This window comes from Acanthopagrus latus, chromosome 21, assembly GCF_904848185.1.
Source record: "Acanthopagrus latus isolate v.2019 chromosome 21, fAcaLat1.1, whole genome shotgun sequence".
NCBI lineage: Eukaryota > Metazoa > Chordata > Actinopteri > Spariformes > Sparidae > Acanthopagrus > Acanthopagrus latus.
The window spans coordinates 17439914-17460917 of record NC_051059.1 but is presented as its reverse complement, the minus strand read 5'-3'; the positions used below and the strand labels follow the sequence as shown (position 1 = coordinate 17460917).

Below are 21004 nucleotides of genomic sequence, written 5' to 3'. Positions count from 1 at the left end.
AGAACTCGCGTTCAAACTGGTAGAGTGGTCTCGCGAGACTTCGCAACTCGCAGCATGCTAGCGCGGATGTAGCTGCTGCTCAGCTGGCTGTTTGTACCATCCCGTTCGCCCGTATTTTGCCGCACAGCGAACTGAATCGATGCCATTTAGAACGTCAAAGGAGCGGTAGAAGAGACAACGATGTAGCCGCTTGTTCCTCGTCCTCATTCATAGCTGTGTGTTAATTTAGTGTGTGTGTGTGTGTGTGTGTGTGTGTGTGTTGTGTTATGTTTAGCATTATTTTCTGTTTTCATCGCCGCACCCACCGTATTCATTTTTTATTGTGGGCTGGCTAGCTAACGTTCGCAGGGAGCTAAAGCTAACGTGGGCAGCAGGTGTAACGCTATTTGAAAGGAGAGCAGCAGCCAGCTACGAGACAGCGTCGCTGTTGTTGTAAAATAGCCGAGAAGCTCATTTGAAATTATACCTGCAAGACTGCCTCCTCCCGGGTTTGTGCCACATCTTTGCTCGCCAGCCTGTAGCAGTTATTTTAGTATAGCCCGGCTAAGCGCACGGTAGTCACAATGACAGGTGAGAAGATACGCACCTTGCGAAAGGACCACAACAAACCAAACAAAAATGACGAGATAATGGACACGTACGATGAGACCTCGAACGGGACTATCCCTAACGGCACCGGGAACCATTTCAAATCCAACAAGGCTTTCCAGAAGTCAGTCAAAACCTCAGCACTGCAGCAGCAACAGCAGCTCAACGCAAACAACATCAACGGGAATTCACCATCCATCGGCACAGTTGTCAATGACAATAACAAGAACCCGATAATCCTCACAAGCGAGGACCTGGAGTTCCCTGTCCATGAGTGTGTCTTCAAGGCAGATGTGCGTCGGCTCTCCTCTCTCATCAGGACCCACAGCATCTCTCAGAAAGATGTGCATGGTAAGCTTTCTATCGTTTGTTTGTTTGTTTGTTTGTTTGTTTCATTAATCAATTCAAATGCATTACATAACGAGGAATCTCTGAACAGGTGGATTCATTGTTGTTTATCCCTGTCATGCCTCTCTTTTAGGGAACACACCTCTTCACCTGGCTGTGATGCTTGGCCACAAAGGTAAAGGTGAAAGAGTAATAACATGAATTTAACTCGTTTTTTGTTTTTTGTTTTTTTTGGTGTGTGTGTGTTTTTTTTTTTTTATCATCTTAACCTGTTGTCATATGCAGGATTAACCTAAATGAACGGAAAAGCTTCTCAGAGGGGTAATCTAGCCCGGAAAATTATACCAAATCTACTGTGCTCCAGGGCTACGCATCTGTCATGATGTGGCTCTGTTAGAGAGTATTTAGCATCCTCATTTAAGGCTTTTTTTTCCTTTTTTTTTTAAACCACTTCAGTTCCCCTACAGATTTTTGGAGAAGCCTCTGTACTCCTGCTGCACTCAGCATGTCTTACCTGACCTCTGCAGTGTTGCTATGACAAAGTAGGTAGGCTGTACTGGCTTGTCCTGTGCAGTAGTCCAAGGTACTATTTTTTTTTTTTTTTGTTTTTTTTTTGTTTGCTGATTGTAATAAATGATCATTACGTAAAGGTCAGAAGCAACATGTTCGAGTGTTGTCATCTTTTGTATAGACTCTGTCACAAAGTTAACTTTCAACTTTGCCACTCAAAACAACATTGAATGAAAAGTTGTGTCAATATTAACACAATGAATTTTACATTATCACATTTGTCTCTATGATATTTGTATGTTTTTTCTTCCAGAATGTGCCCTCCTGCTCCTGGCCCATAACGCTCCCGTAAAGATCAAGAATGCACAGGGATGGAGCCCTCTGGCAGAAGCCATCAGCTACGGCGACAGGCAGATGAGTAAGTCGCTTCGACAACACTGCTCTGAATAGCTGTCTGCTCTCCTAGAGTTTTGGATATTTGGATGTGTTGATGGTTATCTCCACAGCATACCTGCAATCATGCACTCACTGTTGTAACATTTAGGTTGAGTGCTGCGTATCTGATGGGTCTATAAATTTGCAACGGCTTCGAGATGATGTCAGCTTTAGTCACTGTTTGTCGGTTCGTCAGTCCGACATCTGGAATGGCTTTTCTGCTTGAATGCTAATATTGTAGCAGTATTGGTAAATGTCAGCCTAATGGTTGTGATGTGTTCAGTATCACATTTGCTTGGATTGCTCTGATTTGTTCAATTGCCAGCTGAATGATAGAATATACTTCCCTAATGAAATATGAAGTTGTGATTTTATTCTCCCTCATAGTCAATCAAATATAAAATCTCAGTGTAAATTGAATCCTCACAGAAACATTTCTTGGCAGTGTGCACAGTTTAAAGTCGTCTTGGATACCTCTGCACAAGCTTGGCATCTCTGGGTTTCGGGCAGTTTTTCACTTTCTTTTCTGAGTTTGTGTGTCAGCTGTGTTGCCCGCAGTTGAGTTCCAGCCATGTTGCAGAGACGAAGTCAAGAAGGAATTCCAATATTTATTTCTTTTAGTTTATAGAGGTATTTCCTACATGTAAAGGTTCATCTGTGCACATCATTTACAAATTCTAGTTTCATCATCTTTTCTTATTCATACAAATTGTGGAAAAAGGCAAAGGGCTTTAAATACGGTTGGATGTCACGGCTTATGTGCGAGTGCTTGAAGGACCTTTTATGGGTCATTTAATTGTTTAAAGGTGGCAACAGCTAAATGGTCGGTCCAGCTAAAAAGCTAAAGGTGGGGATTTTCTCTGAGCACTCGTCATCCAGATGGGCTGGAACGCAGCCTGAACGATGGCTTAGTGTCGGGAAGCCCTGAGCTTAACAGCTCGGTCACTCGCCTGCTTAATGATGCCACTGCTTTTAGATCTGACATCCAGTGAAAAAGAGTCAAATGACATGTGAAAGGCACCAGCTAATGCCTTTGGGACTAATTCACTCCTCTGTCCTTTTTTGTGTGTGTGTGGTGTTAATTGTGTTTACATAACCAAGGATAAATAAAAGATAAAGGCCGGGCTAAATGTCTAGTAATGGAGATGCATACTAAATCACTTATTTCCATCTTTGCTGAAAAAGTCTGTTACTACGATTTGGCTGACTAGATATCCTAACAGGGAATTATCAGCATCATCTTCTTGTACAGCTTGTGATGGAGGTTGTGAGGCCCAGCAGCTTGAGCAATGACCCTCAACCTTGTTAGTATGCGTCCCGGCTCCCTGTGCCTGCTGTGGCACGCTGGTTTGGGACTGGGACCAGGAGTTTTCGCTTTGAGAAGGTCACATCATTCTTAAGGGTAAAGGGGGGAGGCAGAAAGGGGGTTGGGTGTATTCACACCATCAGCAAGGGCATGCAGAGGAAGCCACAGCTTTATTTAGATTTGAATAGCATGCAGCACACAGCTGGCTATCCCTTAATCATAAGGACAAGTGGAGAATAACATGTGCTAAATGCGCAGATAACAGCTTTTCCTGAAACACTGCAGTCTTGTCATCAGTCATCACCTTTCACTTCTACACGTGTGCACATTGCGTCAGCAGCTCACTCACTCGTTGTCTGCGTATGCAATGACAAAATGCCCCAGTGCAGCGTGTGCCTCATCAGCATTCCTCTCCTCAGTCACGTCCAGGCCAATGCTCCCCCACCTGGTCGAGATGACCAGGATACATCTGAGATATGTTGATTTGTTGTGGTCCATCCTGTATTATGAAGTGGTTGTTGTAGTTGTAGTATGAGAGAGAGAGAGAGAGAGAGAGAGATGCACCTCATGAGACAGTGAGTTCAGCTGATCGAGCATTAAGCATTAATTGATTGAATAAATGATATCCTCCCAACTGTGTATCTTACAATCACAAAAACAGTACAGTATAAACAGTATAAAAAAACAGTTAAAGAAAATTCACATTCATTATAGAACAACATCAGCAACCCCAACAATAACATGTTAAAACATTAAAACTCTACAACAGTTAGAATAAGACGTTTCCTTTATTATCATAAATGGAAAAAGAAAAGAGGTATGTTTTTACGTCTCAGACGCTGGAACTATAAATGTCAAAACAGGGCAGTGTCGCATGAATAAGACTCCTTTCAGCACCAGTAACATGCTGCGAATGGAGCCTGACAGGTTGTGCACTTTTGAAGCCAGTACTTGAGAGTTTTAAGTATGATAAGAATGTATTCTTTTCATCAAGACATGAGTGACATATGAATTGCAAGTTGTTTCCCTTTTTGTAGAGTGGCTATATTTCAAAGTGAAAAGTGGACCTCATTCTGAAAGACTTTGGATGTACTGGACCATCACCCTGTTGTACATTTGCAAAACTTCTAATTGAGATTTTTTTTCCATCCACCTTTTTTTCTCAGTCACAGCAATACTGCGAAAGTTAAAGCAGCAGTCAAGGGAGAGCGTGGAGGATAAGAGGCCAAAGTTGCTGAAAGCTCTCAGAGAGGTGAGGATCACACTGGCTTCATTTGCACACCAAATTCAAGTTTGGAACTGCATCACTGACTTTGACTCCTTTAGGGCACATGGTTACTGAAAAGCATAATGCGAAATCTTTCACTGTACTGCGCTCTTCTTCTGACCCATGAAATTACAGTCGTATTAGTATCTGGATCCCTCCATCAGACATGTTTTATGTCTTCTCTGTAGCTTGGAGACTTTTATCTGGAGCTGCACTGGGACTTTCAGAGCTGGGGTGAGTTATTACACAGTTAGGTTGAAACTAGAGTTAGAAATACTTGTTCACCAGCCACAGATATATTTATTTACACTCTTTTTTTTTGCTTTAGTGCCTTTGTTGTCCCGGATGCTGCCATCTGATGCCTGTAAAATCTACAAGCAGGGAATAAATATCAGGTAAAATGTGAAATCCTATTGTTAAGTGTAGTGGATAAAGGCTGATACTGTGCTTGTGAGAGAAACAAGTTTTCAAAAGCAACAAATGGTCGTTATTCAGGTCAGAGACTTCTTTTAGATCTAAAAACTAGGACGTCACAGTCTTCACACTGTGCTCTCCTCCTCTCTCTTGATTTAGACTTGACACCACTCTTATAGACTTCACCGATATGAAGTGTCAGCGCGGAGATCTCAGCTTCATTTTCAACGGTGATGCTGAGCCCTCCCAGTCCTTTGTGGTTCTGGACAATGAGGCAAAAGTGTACCAAAGAATACACCACGAGGTGAGTGAGCAGTACGACCAGCTTCACCTTGCATCATCAGCTGTTTGATGTGAGCCGCACAGCGTAACTGTCACTGTCCTGCCCCCAAGGAGTCCGAGATGGAGACGGAAGAAGAGGTGGATATATTGATGAGCAGCGATGTCTACTCTGCAACCCTGTCCACCAAGTCCATCTCTTTCTCTCGTAGTCAGATCGGCTGGCTGTTCAGAGAAGATAAAACAGTAAGCTTTATGGGACAACTCAGTACTAGAGCTACTGAAAGTGAGAAAAGGAAAACTTGGTTATCTATATTTTCACAAGGTCTTTTTTTTAAAGAGTTTACAGAGTGATTTATGGGCTCAATCATTACAAATTGAGCCTGACTGATACTCAGTTTTTGGGGCAGGTACTAATATTACCAAGTAGAAAATACAGATATCAATAAAGCGCCATTGTACACAGTGATTCCTCCAGTGTAGTAATCAAACACATGAAAGAGCTCCAAGAAGACGCAGGATATTTAACAGAGACTTTATTGTTTGAAATGACATCATTGCCTCTTGGAGGGGTCTCGACCCCCTGGGTGGGAATGACTGGTGAAAGGGACAGTTCTCCCCAAAAATCCAAAATGATAAATATCTTTCCTCTCACCTGTAGCTCTATTTATCTATCAGGATTAATTTGCTGTGAGTTGCCGAGTTTTCAAGATATCCACTGTCAAGATGCCTACCTTATCTTTAATATAATGGACTTGATGGCACTCGGCCTGTGGTGCTCAAAGTGCCAAAGAAATAGATTTTAAAAAAGATGAGTAGATGTACACTTCCTCCTGGCATTTGTCAGTTGATGAAGTGCAGTAGGAAAAGAAATGTTCCTCACAACAGTGTTAAGTAACCACATCATGATTTATGGAAAGAGACAGTGCTGTTGCGTTTCTTAAATGTATTTTTGGGCACTTAGAGCATCACAAGCCGACTGCCATCTAGCTCCATTACATTCAAGAGATGGTAGACATTTCTAGGGCCCACATCTCCAAAACTCAGTAACTTAAATGAAAACGATCTAGATGGATATATAGCACTATGGATTATTTTAAGAGTTCTTAAGAGAACATAACCATATGTTTTGTTGCCCTTTAATTCTGAAAAATGCTCGTAACCTAATTGCTCTGTTTAGTAATTTTATAAACTTAAAAAGAGATTTGTTTTGCTATGAAGATAAGAGAACTTAGAATTTAGGTCTTGTCTCCTAAGATGTTAGCTCAGACCAGCCATCAGGCTTCATGTTTAAGAAATCAGTGGTAATTCTTAAAATAACAGGGTAAATCCTGCTTAATCCACCAATGTCTGATGTTTTCTTTTTCTGCTCAGGAGAGGGTTGGAAACTTCCTGGCTGACTTCTACGCGGTGAACGGCCTGGTGCTCGAGTCACGAAAGCGCAGAGAACACCTCAGTGAGGAGGACATCTTGAGGAATAAAGCCATCATGGAGAGCTTGAGTAAAGGAGGGAGCATCAGTGAACAAAACTTTGAGGTGAGAGGAAGAATTGAGTGTTCTGGATTCGTCTACCGTTGGTAAATATTACAGTACCCTGAGGACTGTGAATATGCCACTGACTGATATTTTCTTGTGCCCAGCCTGCGAGAAGACAGTCCCTCACAGCTCCAGCACCCAACACCATTTCATGGGAAGAGTACATCACTGCAGAGCAGGGAAAGTAAGCATCTCGCCTTTGTTTGGGGGGCTTTTTTATAACTTTATTTGATTGGACAGCCTGAGATATGACAATAACTGGATTGGGGGAGAGGGGGGATGATCTGCAGCAAAGGGACACAGCTCGGACTCAGACCCTGGGCCACTGTAGTGAGGACACAGCTTTTGTATGTGGGTTGTGCGACTGAGTTTCTATGGTGGCCTGCATATCGCTTTCATCAGTTGATGTCATAATTACAAATTTAATCTATGTGGTTGCAAGAAAAATCTGAGTGTGAAACACGTGTGAGCCGTCATGGGTTATAAAAAGCTTTGTGTGTTTGTTTGTCCCTTCAAACCTTCAGGCCCCCTCATCTTGGGAGAGAGCTCGTGTGTAAGGAAAGCAAGAAGAACTTCAAAGCCACCGTAGCCATGAGCCAGGATTTCCCTCTAGGCATCGAGTCGTAAGTACAGCCCTCCCTCCTCAGATCTATTTACAAAGCTTTCTGCACAGATTGATCCTGGGTGAATGCGCAGATACACTTGGGACGTTAGTGAAGGGGTGGCGCAGAGATTAAATAGTGTGGATCAGATAATTGGGCCAGGCAGATACCAGGGTTTCTCAGATTGTGTGGGGTACCGACTGATGAGACGATTGCAAATCAACAGCTTCACTGTGTGACAACAGAATCACAGTGTGCTCGAGCTGTTTGAAGGAAAAATCACCTTATTCCTCTCATTTCGTATTCACTTATGCCTTACCCTTGGTGCATCTTTGCACTTGTGGAATCTGTTTCGGGTTCAGTTTGTAAGTGGATAGCCTTGCAGATTCAGGGTTCTTAATACAGACAGCTGTCTTTGCCCCGTACTGGTTATCCATTGTAGAAGCTTTATTTTGTCTAGTGATGGAAGTAGAGTAGTTAAATACAAATAAAGTGAAAATCGGGTCATCGCGAAGTCTAGACCCTGGTCCTCATCCAACCAAGCAGCAAGTCGGTCCTGACTCAGCTCAGCTGTTGAGTTTTTGCATTAACAACATAGAGAATAATTTGCTGTCAGCTCTTAAATAGAAATAAAATGCGTATGGTGTCTCATTTTCTGTATCTCATTACTAACTATTTCTGCAACTCATGTAAATGTAGTTAGAAGAATATGTCTGAGTCAGAATCAAAGTCCACCAAGAGCCAAATTTGGATCTATTATCTGTTTGATGAGTAAATCTGAAAAGGCTATCAACAACACTGGCACGTTAATGTGTGTGCCAATAGGCTGGCTGCTTCTCTCCATAGATGAACTGCATCAACGCTTCTCTCCTTTGCTGTCTGTGTCGGAGTTTGACACACAGAGGGGCTTCATGTTGCATTCAGGTGCACATCATAAACTCGAAAATCTCGAAAGTGCATGAAAGCTGACAGGATAGAGTCTATATTTGTTATCATTTTCTTGTTCTTTCATGACAGCACCCTAACCCCCCTAACAATAACCCTCTCGATAATTAGATGATGAAATGATAATCCCCCAATTATTTCTATATAGGCAGATTTGAAAATAAAATCTATTTAATCTGTTGTTGTTATTTGCCAACTCAACCATATTCTTGAACAAGAGGTCCCATTTCCATTTCTCCTTTTCACATTTCACTGCAGCATCTTTAAAATACTAAGATACTTAACACGTGAGATGTGATCGATGTGAAGTCAATTAAATGAGTAAATCTTGTTTTATTATAGCCAGTTGTTCTGGGCCCCTGACCCAGAATAAAATCAGATGCCAGAACTTTGAGTAATACGTTTGAAAACCCCTGGAGTAAATCGTAACAATAGCTTAAGTTTTAATGATAGCTGCTGGGTGAAAGGGTCATTGCTGCACATTTTCGTGTTTCTTATATGTAAGCAATGTAAAATTAAACTGCGCACAGATTTGAGTTTTGATTTTTGTGCAGCCAAGAATGCTAATTTGATCATGTAAGGGAGAAGCATGTTACACAAGTAAGATGAGGAGGTTGGCTTCAAAACAGGACAGGGTTTTGTTTTTGCATCTACTGGGTTACAGGAATTGCTGTAAAATATTACTAGGACCTAATGTAGTAAATTGCTTTATTTCCTCTACTGAATGAACCTTAATGGAGCTAACAATAACAACCAAGCTGTTGTAATAGCTAATGGTTTTTTAATTTGATTTAGTTATTTCCTCTGCATTCTGTGCTTTTATAATTAAAAAAATGTTTTATGTCCTACTCCTAAAATGTTCAGTTTAAAGTCATTAATCACCAACAAGAGACCAACGTTTAAAAAGAAGTTAGTTTTGTAGCTGATCACATTATTGTGGGTCTCAGACTCGCTACTCATTCTCACCATCTAATACAACTGGGCCGTAGAGTGACTGTAATAGAAAACCAGTGTTTGTCTGGACCCTCAGGGAAAAAAGTCTGTCAAAGCTCATATGTCAGGATACAAATAATTCATTTATTCCAGTGGTTTCCAACCTGGGGTCTCAGGAGAAAGCTAAGGTGGCAAGATTATAAACATTTCTGCAACACGTATTTGTTTAGCCAGTGAAATGCTGGTCTGGTGGTCCAACACTTTGCTTCAGACTTAAATAACTCTGCAACTATCTGATGGATTTCCATGAAATGATCTGTTTCCATGTGTGTTGGCAATCATGCTCCCCAGAGGATGTATCCCATTGTCTTTGGTGATTCTCTTACTTTTGCTCTAGTGCTACAATCGGGTCATTTTGAATATATGGTTATGACCTAATAACTTTAAAGTCCGTCTCACATTTACTTTTAGTTAATTAGCAAATATTACCACGCTAACACGTTAAACTAAAATGGCAAACTTAATGCCTGTGTATGTTTGCACTTTCATGTTAGCATGCTACATTTGCATTACCTCAAAGCACACTGTGTCTTAACATCAAAACAGAGCTGTCATAACTCTTTTACATACTCGACCTGTGAAGAAGACTTTGTTTTCTACCTAAAGGGTCACAATACAGAAAGGTTGAAAACCACGTTTTCATTCCATACATGTTTATACTCCTGTTCAAGTAGCAAAATGTCCTGAAGTTTGAACCATGAAAATTCTCTCAAGATCTCGAATTTGGAGTTTGACCTAATATCTCTTCCGTTCCTACTCAGACTTTGTGAGTTTGTCTGTAGCCAACGGCAAATGCTTGCTCAGAATAGACTTTTAAACAAATTGCTGACTCCTTTTTCTCTGCCTGCAGGTTACTCAACGTGTTGGAGGTTATAGCCCCGTTCAAGCACTTCAACAAACTGCGAGAGTTTGTTCAGATGAAACTTCCGCCTGGGTTTCCTGTCAAACTTGGTACGCACGACAATCTACTTCTGTTTTCATCTGAGTGGGTGCGCTTAAGGGGAAACATCCCAAAAATAATGTTGTCTCTGTTTTTCTCCCTTGCAGACATCCCCGTCTTCCCAACGATCACGGCCACCGTCACATTTCAGGAATTCCGCTACGATGAATTTGAGGAGTCTATTTTCGTCATCCCCGACGAATACAAAGAAGACCCCAGTCGCTTCCCCGACCTCTGACCTGTAAACACATCTGACGCTAAGAGGAAATGACCAGCGAGCTGATAGGTTTTGGAGGTGGAAAACAAAAATAAGGAATTGGAATAAGGAAATGTATTGTTTTATTAATATATATATATATATATATATTATCTGTTTAAACAAAAAAAAGAAAAGGTGAGAAATGATCTTACTCATCAGTTTTTCTTCATTTTGCTGATGGCTCCAAGGCAAATCAATGCAAGCAGATGTTACATCTCACTTATAGATGCATATCGGCAGCCGTTACATGTGAAATGAGTGATAGGTTTCATTGTGCTCGCTTTTCACCACGCAAGCGGCTCAATCCACTGCTCTGAGCTACTGTCAGAAGATGCAGTCTGGACTCCTCATCCTCACTGTTTTAATATCTCCTCCTCCTCCCCTGGAACTGATCAATGAATTCTCATAACTGAAACTGCACTGACACCATCATCTGTACATAACTCACACCTTATCTGTAATTCATAGCAAAAAGAATCACAAATAATCGCTATATCCTCAAATTGAGCTTAATATTCATTTATAAATTATGTACTATATATAAATATATATACTCAAAAGGAGTAACACTGTGTAGCAATACATTTACAGTACTTAAGAATGTTTTTAACCAGCTGGGAGAAAGTTTAGCATAAAAAAAAAACATTCTTAACAGTCTGATATCAAAGCCTTTTCCCCTGTGCAGGACGCAGTCTCCTGTGTTTTCAGGTTCACTCATGTTACCTCTCAACCGTCTCCATGTTTGTCGTGATAGTATGGACTCTGTGCTCCGTGTGAGTGAGTAATTGTACTGTATCAAGGATCGTTGTATGTACGTTTGTATGTGGGAGAAACCCAGATGGGATATCAGGTAAACTGTTCTTAGTTTAATACTGCACTGATATTAAGTATTTAAGGCATGCTATGGCTGTGTTGGCCTACTGGATCACATGCATCTTTAAGGTATATTCTCTGAACGTTTGTTACATTACCTGCAGGACTTACTGGTATTTAGATTAAAGGAAAAGTTGTAACACTAACACTTTGAAACACCTTTTAGTGCTGATAAAATCTCTCCTCGATGGTAGTCTGCGCACTTTTCCTTTTAGTTTTGTTTTTGTTTTTTTCAATCCAAGGAGAGCAAACCAAGCTGTGAAGTTAATTTTGCTGGATATCCCAAAACTGTCCAGGTGGGAAAATGATCTGATCCACTGAGTTGTCTCTGGCTTCAGCTAATATGTAATGCAACCATACCTACTTCACATCCCTTTAAATAAAGCACCAGCATCATGTTTCAACTGACTTTGTGCAAGTATAATAAAAATAGTATTGTATAAGAGACTTCAAAATAATACTTATTTGTCACATTTTCTTAAACTGGGGTTTCACTTTCTTTCAGCTTAGGACTAGTGTATAGCAAGGTACTTTACACTATTTGCTATGTTGCGTCATGACTGACTAATCTATTTGCTAGTTTAGCCAAAAACAGACTTGTCGCTTTTGATTAATCTGCACATTATGTTGGTAACATGTTACCAAATCAGAAACGATACTCATCACAATTTCCCAGAGCCCTGGATCAATCTTTTGATTCCTCTTAATTTTGAATCTTAATTTTAATTCTGACCAACAGCCCCAAATCATCTGAATATGATTTAAGCAGCTTTTTTCCATTTGGAAAGCTGGAACCATCAAATGTTGAACATTCTTACTTGAAAATGAGTAGAAAACAGTTAATTACTAATCAAATCAGCGCTTGTCTTGTTAAAATATCATTATAAATACATTTTTTTGTGAAGTATACTCTTAGCATGATTGGGAATGTTTACTGTACTGGACTTCCATACATCTAGTTTAGATGAATGCTGCAACATCGCTTTGCTGTTATACTCCTGAAAAGGTTTTTTGGACTTTGAAACTTCACCTGAAAAAACATCAATATATCACAATACAAAATGACATTTTAATGTGGAGGACTTTATCCATATCACGCTCCCGTACCCGAGGAATAAAAAAAAACAAAAAACTGCAAGAACAATAACTTCAAAGACTTTGTCCTTCAACTAGGCTTTATTATAAAAGAAATCATTGATAAAACAACACTTTCAGAAGACAAGAAGCAAAAATGTGTCGAAAATGTCGTAAAGAGGCCTGAGCAACACACCACAACAATAAACAATAATGTAAAGATTCAATAAGCGAGAAAGTGACAACACCTGACAACACAAGCTCAAGAAAAACAAAGCCTACTTCCAGTTTTAACCGATTACGTTAGTAGAGGAAAAAAGCATTTGGGTATTTTAAAGCAACGTGACAGTGTCTTTGGGCAAACTAACAATTCTGCATTTGCAAAAAAAAAAGTAGACGACTCTTCTGTACGAAAAATCAATACATTTCACGCTCAATTCACATTGTAGATTTACCCCAGTGGGCAAAAAAAAAGTCGTAACACGTTCACAACAAAACAAAAAGGGATAATGTTGGACAAACCAGGACGGACCGCTTAATCACTAACGTCCATGTCCTCTTCATGGCGATCGTCAGCGCCATTAACTTTAGCCTTCACAAGCCGCGCTGTACCGTTACCTTCTACTGACTGAGGAGACAGAGCAGAGTCGTCAGAATCCTTCCTGTCCTCACGCTCCTTCTCACTGTCGTAGCCTTGTTCTTCTTCATCATAATCCCTGGTGATCTGTGAAAGGAAACCACTGGATGAGATATTCAAAAGTATCAACACTTCCTAAGTCTTTCTACATCAGAACAGCAAAGCTCACAGTGAGTAGGAATGATCGCCGAGTGTCCAACTTACTTTACCAACCTTGACGTCTCCCTTCTCTCCATCTGATTTCCTCTCCCGCTCCCTTTCTTTGTCTTTGCTTTTCTTTTTCTTGCTAGAAGAGCGTTCAGGTTCCTCACGACTTCGATCTTTATCACTGTTGCGCTCCCTCTCCTTATCCCTTTTCTTTTCCTTCTTGTGTCTGTAGGAGGAGGAGAGGAAAAGGTGAGACAGGGTTGTCATAGAATGCCCTAGATGTACCCACACAAAGGATATTTACTGATCCGGACCAAAGAATAGAAGCCAAGATTCGCTTTTAAGTTCTGGTCCGGTCTGTTTTTACACTAGTGGTGGAATGTAGCTAAGCACATTTACAAAAGTAGTGAACTTAAGTACAAATTTGAGATACTTGTCTGTGAGGTATTGAACCAAACAGGAAAACAGACCAGAGTTTGTTTCAATCAACACACGTTAAAAAAAAAACATCATTACCACAAACCCTAAATAGGCATGCAGTTTTTGGTTTTATACAAATAATAAGCATCAATACACCAACCTTCTAGGAGACGGAGACCTGGAGATTCTCCTTTTAGGAGACACTTTAGGGGATCGGCTGCCGCTTCGACTTCTCCTGCGTCTCCTGTGTAGCAGACCAGGACAAAAAGCCAAGAATATTATTCTGCAACTTAGAAACTGAGAGGATTGGGTGGCTGCAGTAGAAAAGTTTGTATATATACACGCACATTTTTAAATTACATTCTGCCTGAGCTCATACAAATCTCACCTGCTCACACTGCGTGACCTTCTGGCTGTGCTGTAGCTTTTCGGTGGTGTTTTGGATCTTCTCCTCCCTGAATCATCCTTCTTTCTGTCTCTGTAGATGAATTAGATGAAGGTCAGCTACATCTTTAGCTATGATTGCCATAAAGAAGTCTGAACGCTTAACCCACCTGGATCTGCTGGGAGATCGCCTGCCTCGGTCTCTCGAGTGGGTGCGTTTTCTGCGTGGGCTTTTGGAGCGCCTCCTGTTTCTGGAGTTTGACCGTCGTCGGGATCTGCTCCTGGATCGCCTGAAATCAGATAATTTGCCAATTTCCTCCTTATTCTCAAAATACAAAAAGCCTCTCCATCTCAGCTCTTCAGAGAATGTACATTTTAATTACCTGTGTCTTGAACGTGATCTTGACCTCCTCCTTCTTGACCTGGACCTTGTCCGGGATCGAGTGCGCTTCTTTTTGCTCTCCTTATCTGCACGACAGAAAAAAACAGAAATGACTTAATGACATCAAGGCACAATTTGCAAAAAACAGTATTGTTAGTTAGTTGCAATGACTGCAGTATTTTGTTCACTCACTTCCAGGTTCAATGGCCGCAGAAATAAGCGACTGGGCCTCTCTGACTCTCTTCATGGCCTCTTCGATTTCTTTATTCGATGCATCTGCCTTCAGGCTTGCACTCAGGTTTAAGCCTGCGGCCAACGGATTCAGTCTACACAAAGGGATCTTAGTTAGTTGAGTCACCATCACTGAAGACACGTCCAACACAACTTTTGTCAGAGCACAAAGAAATTACTCAATAAAGACTTACTTAGGATCTGTCATGAACTTTAACAGCTGATCAGCAGCCTGTAAAATCAGAGGACAGTAGGGAAAATAGTTTTTCAAATACACTGCATGTCTACCTCAACGAGTTTAAGGAACAGATTTTTTAAAAAGTCACAAGAAAACCTCCCACCTGGGGATTCATATTGGGTCCTGGGAATCCAAATGCCGCCATTGCGTCCATGTTCGGAGCACCGAAAGGGTTCCCTCCCATCTGTAGAAAAAACGAAGGCACACAAGCCTGTAAAGGTGCTTTTATTATACTAGCCTACTGTTGAGGTCACATGCTCATTATGGTGTTGATATCATTTTCCCATTTTGACAGATGAGGTCATGCATCACCATTTCAGTTCTGAATCATCATCGCAAAAATTACAAGCTCTGCATCACAAACTGACTGCTTTCTTTGTTTGATAAAATATTGTCATATATAATCGCAGAGAAACAAAGGTAGTAAAAGTATTTTCCAATATCGTGCAGCCATACTATCAAACTGACTTTTAGGTGAGATTGTCTAGTCTACAGAGCATAATCTGATGTGACACGACGTCCCTGCTTCTGCATGCCAAGAGTAAATCCTCACAGTCAGAACAAAACCAGATCATTTCATATCATAAGGAACATGATTATCTACTGAAATGCACCATCAAGTTCTACCAATTTTTGTAATCTAATGCGCTTTAATATATTTCCCCATAATCAACATTTGTACCAAACAATGCATCTGAAGTCTTACAGGTGGATTGGGCATGGGATTGGGCGTTGGAAGAAGTCCTCCTCCTGGCAGAATTCCTGCAACAGCATTTGCTGGCGCCAACAGTGACAAAGCTTTAGCCTCATCTGGAATAGATCCTACCGGAAAATAAAATACAGGCATTAGGAAGGAGTTTCACAAACCTCAAACTACAGAGAAGACATGTTGGAAAAGACAAGAAAAAAAATGTCTTCACACTGCATTTTCAACAAAATGGTTACCTTACAGATCAGAGAAGAGGTCCCTTAATTCAACATAATCATTGCAGTGACATAACTATTGCTGGAATACATCACACTACTCCAATGAACACTGCCAAGAATATATCACCTGAACGTGTTTTTTAAGTCATGAACCAAACGTTAGCAAGCACAGCTGCTTCTCCAGTTGGGTGTGCCCTCAATTTTCATTTAGACGTTTACTGAAACAAGCGACTCACGTTGGCGGCTTCGCTACTAAAAGCACACAGAGAAAAATCGAGATACACACAACAGAGAGAATTTTAGGGATTTGGCAAGAACACTACACAAGCTATCAGTGTTTACTTACCAAAAACACAAATGTCAGATATACTATTGACAATAGCAGAAATGGGTAGCGTGCCGGCTGTACATAATTATTCTAGTATCCTTACCTGCCACTGCATCAATTAACCAAACCAAGGCAGAGGATAGCTGGTTTGATTAATCTGCGCTACCACAGTCCAATTAAAAATAATAATTGTATCATCTTTATTTGCAATAAGCCACTGATTTCACTTTTAAAATGGCCCCAATTAGCAAATAAGCACCTCATAATCATCTCACAATAAATCCACCCCCAAAAACAACTCTTTCACAAAAAGACATGACCTTGATACAGACACACAACAATGACAAACATTTAAATAAAAGAGCACACTGAAGAGAGAAATTGCTGCAGGAGACAAAACTGTTGGATGGTATTTTCAGCAGGGCCTGGTTTACAGGACTGGCTGAGCCAGGAAAAAGAACTGTAAAACACAACAACAAAAGAAGAAGACCACTGTTAAAGAGAATAGATTTTACCAACATTGTGTCACGTCGGCAGCTGTAGTCTGACTTTTATGTAAAATAACCAATCACTGACTATTATTGCCTTTAATTCCCCAAATAAGCTGCTCACATTGGTACAGCCTCTTTACCAACAGCCCCAAGTAACTGCTTTATAAGGCTGCACAATACGATTAGAAAAATAAACATTACTGCGATCATTTTAATTACAATTTTATTCATCATTAAAATGATGATGGGAAATTTACTGGGGTCTGTAACAAACATATATTCTGCCATATAGGGAACAAGGATTTGTAGACCAGGGCATCTCTGCAGCAGTACAACTCTAAAAGGCTGGTTCGTCACATTTTACCTTTAGCAAAAAAAAAAAACTGCAGACGCTGCCATTTAAATATCGCACATGGCAATATTTTACGACTTTGATAATATTCTAATTTGGTTCAGCCCTATTGCATTATAAAGTTTTGTTGTTTTTTTTTTTTTTAAGTTTAACTTGCACATTATAACAGAATGAGGCTGGCTTGTTGGTTATTTTCAACAAATCCTGTGAAAAGACCAAAACCAACATTAGCCCAAATTTCTGACTTTTTACCATACCTGTGACTGTTACATGAATAATTTGTTTTAATAAAAAGGCTAAGTGATTTCCTAAATCAAATGGGAACTTAAGATTTAAATATTGCATTTGGTGGGGAACATTTTCAGAGGGGGATTACTACACATTTAGTGTGCTAGTGACTATAAGCAACCACAGGATGGTGCCTATGGCAGTGTCTGCATCAGAATGAATAAACATGTCAACCAGCACAAAAGGTGTTGCTCACTGGTGGGCTTTTAATAGTTTTCTGGACAACAATGCTCTTTTGGTCTTTTTGAGATTTTGTGCTGACATCAAAAATATTAAAATATTGCCAGCCTCATCCATTAAGGCCACAAAACAAATTGCAAAGCAGTGTTCAAAACAATGCAAAATGAGCACTGCTTCAGGATAAAGATGAAGATAAATTAGACAAGAGGGAAGAGAAAGAGGAGGCAGAGAAAGAGAGAGAATAGAGGACACAAAAAGAGTGGGGTGGGACTTGAATGCTTGCTGGCCTTTGCAAATGTCTATAATCCCCTGTTGGCAGGCAGAGGACCACTTTCAGCCATCAACGAGGGCCTTCTTCACTACAAAAATCACACACACACACATACACACACAAATAACAAATAGAGAGAAGTTTAACAGAGGATAGTCCAATATGGGGGAGAAAATAAAATGCATATGGTTAAGAGTTTAAACAACTTCACTTCTGAATTTTGAGGTGTCTGTGGCGCCGGCAGCTTGAGAGTGTTCAACTCAAGTCTGCAAAGCAGATTTTGGTATACTGCCATTTCAATGTACAGACATTACTGTTTCAAGCAGACATAAACAGCTTCATATGTACTTTCCCATCAAAATAAAATCCAGGTTTTTTGTTAATGAAAAATCAGTGGGTTGGTTTGCGACTGGTTACACAGTATACCAAATATCTGACAGGTCTGCTTTTTACTCTTCTTACATACAATGGGAGGGAATGGCATTACCAGTATGACTGAAGTTACCAAAAAAGTTCATATAAACAGACCAAGGTGAGTGGATTTGTGCAGTTCACAGATGGAATGGATGAAATCCTTTTTACTCCTTTACATTTTCACTATTCAAGGGGCATGCCATTCGATCAACATGGAGCACTCATACAAGGAAATATCAAAGAGACAAACCTTCAGCAAAGGGTACCACTATCAACGCTCTGTCCACAAACACGGTATTAGTCAGATGTTGAGACACTCCAACAGACTCTGGCTCCTGGAACTTCACAAAGCACACCCGTGATGTCACTGGCATCGGAGAATCACTGTGGAGGAAGTAAAATAAATACATTAATATAGGAAAAAAAACTACAATGCTTTGTTTTATCATGTCTTTTGATAACATAAAGGGCTGGGGATTTGGCATGTTAACAGATTAATATGAAAATGCATTAAGACCATCCTTTAAATTCAGATATCTTCACACTCCACTGCCATAAAAACAAATGCGATCCACCCAGGGTTTGAGTCGCATCACTACAACTTCCCTGCTCTGTTGGCTGAAAAGTTATGATTACGTAATGATGTTCCAAGTTAAAAAATAACCAAGATCCACAATACACAATTCTGAGATACTACCTACGTCGATCAAGACAGTTAGCAGCAAAATGCCAAACACTTCCAAAAAAAAAAAAAAAAACTTGATAACCTGCTGCCATTTTCTATATAATTCTCTTTGTATAAACTTTACATAAACTTTGATTGGTCACACATTTCCGATCAACCCAAACATTATCACAGGACAAATCAATAATGTGATCATTGTTCATCATTGTCATACTATCATCACATGGTATAAAAAAATACGAGATCATAAATCAGACATGTGACACTGAGCAGCGAAAAACACATCTCAGAGCTTTCTCTTACTCAGAAAAAAATCACGATAATTGGGAAATAATAAACCAAATTAATATTTTTATGTGATTCATTCCTTGTTTTTTTATCAGAACAGTAATAACAACACTTTTTTTTTCAAGATACTCATCGACACTGATATAAAAGGAACCAACACGCTAAACGCTTGGAAGAAGGTGTATTATTTCACTATTGCAAAATCAAAATACCACAGGAGTTAAAGTCACAACCACATTAAATACAAATCTATATTTGCTGTCAGATTTGACCTATGATTATTTAGCTGCTGTTTTAACAAAACTTTCACCGCTAGTCATCATTTTAAGAAACGTTTGTGTACAGTTGTAAGACATGATCAACAGTGTTATCCAGGTTAGGAGTATTAAATTACTGCTAGCTAACGTACAACTCCGGTTAGCACGCCGGGCCTCCTGTTTATTACGTCTCCTTTCAACGAATGTTTGGGGAAAAATACACGAATAATATGTGAATACATTTATATTAAAAGTTAACGAGCAACTGAATCACCAACTAGTACACTCACTCTGGTGGAAACAACTTCAGCTCCTCGATGGTTCCAAGAAACCCGAACAGTGTTCTCATCTGCTCCGATGTTGTGCTCGGAGAGACGTTCGTCACCTGGACCACCTTCGTGGTGTAATTCATGGTACCGTCTAGAAACGTCTAAACAACAAAAACTAACGCTAATAAGTAAACTTAAACTAGAGTAACAGCTAACGACTGGCGGTTAAAGCCGCTTGTTTAAAGGTAATTAGCGGGCTAGGTGTTAGCGAGCGACTACATCAACAGAATGTTGGGTTTCGCCGCCATATTGTAATTCCCGATCGAAGTGCGCATGCGTGCAGTTAAATCTCTATTGCAGTGAAAATAACAGATTCATGAAAACATCTCAGGTTACCATGTGCATTATTTGTTTTCACCACATTTACTTGATCGATGTATTTCCAGTTTTGCCCAACAGCGTGTGGGTCACTGATATTATGTAGGTCAGCTTTTGAACTTCATTAAATAACCAACAGAGGTCTCCCTCCGCTTTTATACATGAAATAAACAAGGAGGGGAAGGGGGGGGGGAAGTAGAGCATGTATAACTTTGCCATGGCCAGCCTATGACATCACAGTCATGATGACATAGTGCTATATATTGCATTTTTTCTCCTACCATTTATATATATACATAAGTTGAATATTTGCATTGATAGTAGTTCAACTCAAGGATGTTTTTCTGCAGCTTTCGATCCATGTGCTGACCTGATCAAACACATCCAGAACCTAAAACTGTCAAAGATTAATCTGCCTTTGGATTTTGAAATCACATGCCCACAACTTGTTGTGAAATTTTACATTGACTTCCTATTTGCTTATTGGCTTTTATTCTGGAGCTTTTGATCACAATGCAGAGTTTTCATCAAATGATGGTGTTTGTTGAGTTTTCATAAGATGGATCAATAAACCTGCAAGTGTCATGATCTCCATAGCTTGGTATGAGATCCATGACAACTGAGCAGCCTCCTACTCTTGAGGACCATGTGCTGTGGTTGAAAGCCTCAGATTAAGATAAGTGGACTTTGAGTTTGAATAGTCATAAATATTGACTTCCAAATTATTTGCAGTAGCCTATGTGAATGTAAAATGAATTACAGAAATCCTCCCTGACTAAAAAGTATTAAATCTCTGACCCTTAATTTCTTTATTAATAAATCATAAGATCATTTCTCTGATGTGTTTGTGTGTGTGTGTGTGTGTGTGTGTGTGTGTGGTTTGCAGCTTTTGTATTATTATTGTCTTCAAAGTGTCCTTGGGTGACTTGAAAGGCGCTTGCATATAAAACATTATTATTGCTGTTGTTGTTGTTTGTTTATTCTATTATTATTATTGTAAAGATTTTTGCGAATAGCTGGTTAAAGTCAGTCCACGTGTTGGCTGGAGGAGCCAAGTCACAACACTGC

The 21004-nt window shown here is 40.0% G+C and overlaps 2 protein-coding genes across 4 annotated transcripts; one reads left to right on the top strand and one right to left on the bottom strand.

Annotated features, from left to right (window-relative positions):
• Positions 1-65: 65 nt before the first annotated feature.
• On the top strand, positions 66-11742 carry LOC119010862 (ankyrin repeat domain-containing protein 13C-like). The gene is made up of 13 exons (XM_037083413.1): positions 66-939; positions 1070-1111; positions 1760-1864; positions 4354-4439; positions 4643-4688; positions 4783-4849; positions 5028-5172; positions 5262-5393; positions 6522-6683; positions 6788-6867; positions 7208-7306; positions 10074-10174; positions 10271-11742. The coding sequence occupies exons 1-13, from the start codon at positions 564-566 to the stop codon at positions 10399-10401; spliced, it is 1572 nt and encodes a 523-aa protein (XP_036939308.1). The 5' UTR covers positions 66-563; the 3' UTR covers positions 10402-11742.
• Positions 11743-12449: 707 nt separating this feature from the next.
• Positions 12450-19701, bottom strand: LOC119011254 (serine/arginine-rich splicing factor 11-like). 3 transcript variants are annotated; one of them, XM_037084217.1, is made up of 12 exons: positions 19580-19701; positions 18310-18443; positions 15515-15630; positions 14912-14992; positions 14765-14802; positions 14532-14665; positions 14341-14425; positions 14128-14247; positions 13962-14051; positions 13734-13817; positions 13211-13379; positions 12450-13093 (listed from the first exon to the last, which is right to left on the bottom strand). In XM_037084217.1, exons 1-12 carry the CDS (start codon positions 19699-19701, stop codon positions 12905-12907), a joined length of 1362 nt encoding a protein of 453 aa, XP_036940112.1. In that variant the 3' UTR covers positions 12450-12904. The 3 variants fall into 3 exon arrangements, with proteins under 3 accessions (XP_036940112.1, XP_036940114.1, XP_036940113.1); XM_037084218.1 differs by having other exon boundaries at positions 12905-13093; positions 13220-13379; XM_037084219.1 differs by lacking the exons at positions 18310-18443; positions 19580-19701 and having other exon boundaries at positions 15515-15856.
• Between the last annotated feature and the right edge of the window lie 1303 nt (positions 19702-21004).

What these genes read in the sequence shown, in the direction of transcription:
- LOC119011254 (XM_037084217.1), bottom strand. Translation starts at nt 19,701, where the DNA reads ATGAATTACACCACGAAGGTGGTCCAGGTGACGAACGTCTCTCCGAGC. An exon ending in AGATCACGTTCAAGACACAG is followed by an intron (nt 14,248 to 14,340) that starts GTAATTAAAATG and finishes ATCTGATTTCAG; the next exon opens with GCGATCCAGGAGCAGATCCC. An exon ending in CGATCTCCCAGCAGATCCAG is followed by an intron (nt 14,052 to 14,127) that starts GTGGGTTAAGCG and finishes ATTCATCTACAG; the next exon opens with AGACAGAAAGAAGGATGATT.
- LOC119010862 (XM_037083413.1), top strand. Translation starts at nt 564, where the DNA reads ATGACAGGTGAGAAGATACGCACCTTGCGAAAGGACCACAACAAACCA. An exon ending in AAGCAGGGAATAAATATCAG is followed by an intron (nt 4,850 to 5,027) that starts GTAAAATGTGAA and finishes CTCTTGATTTAG; the next exon opens with ACTTGACACCACTCTTATAG. An exon ending in ATCACTGCAGAGCAGGGAAA is followed by an intron (nt 6,868 to 7,207) that starts GTAAGCATCTCG and finishes TCAAACCTTCAG; the next exon opens with GCCCCCTCATCTTGGGAGAG.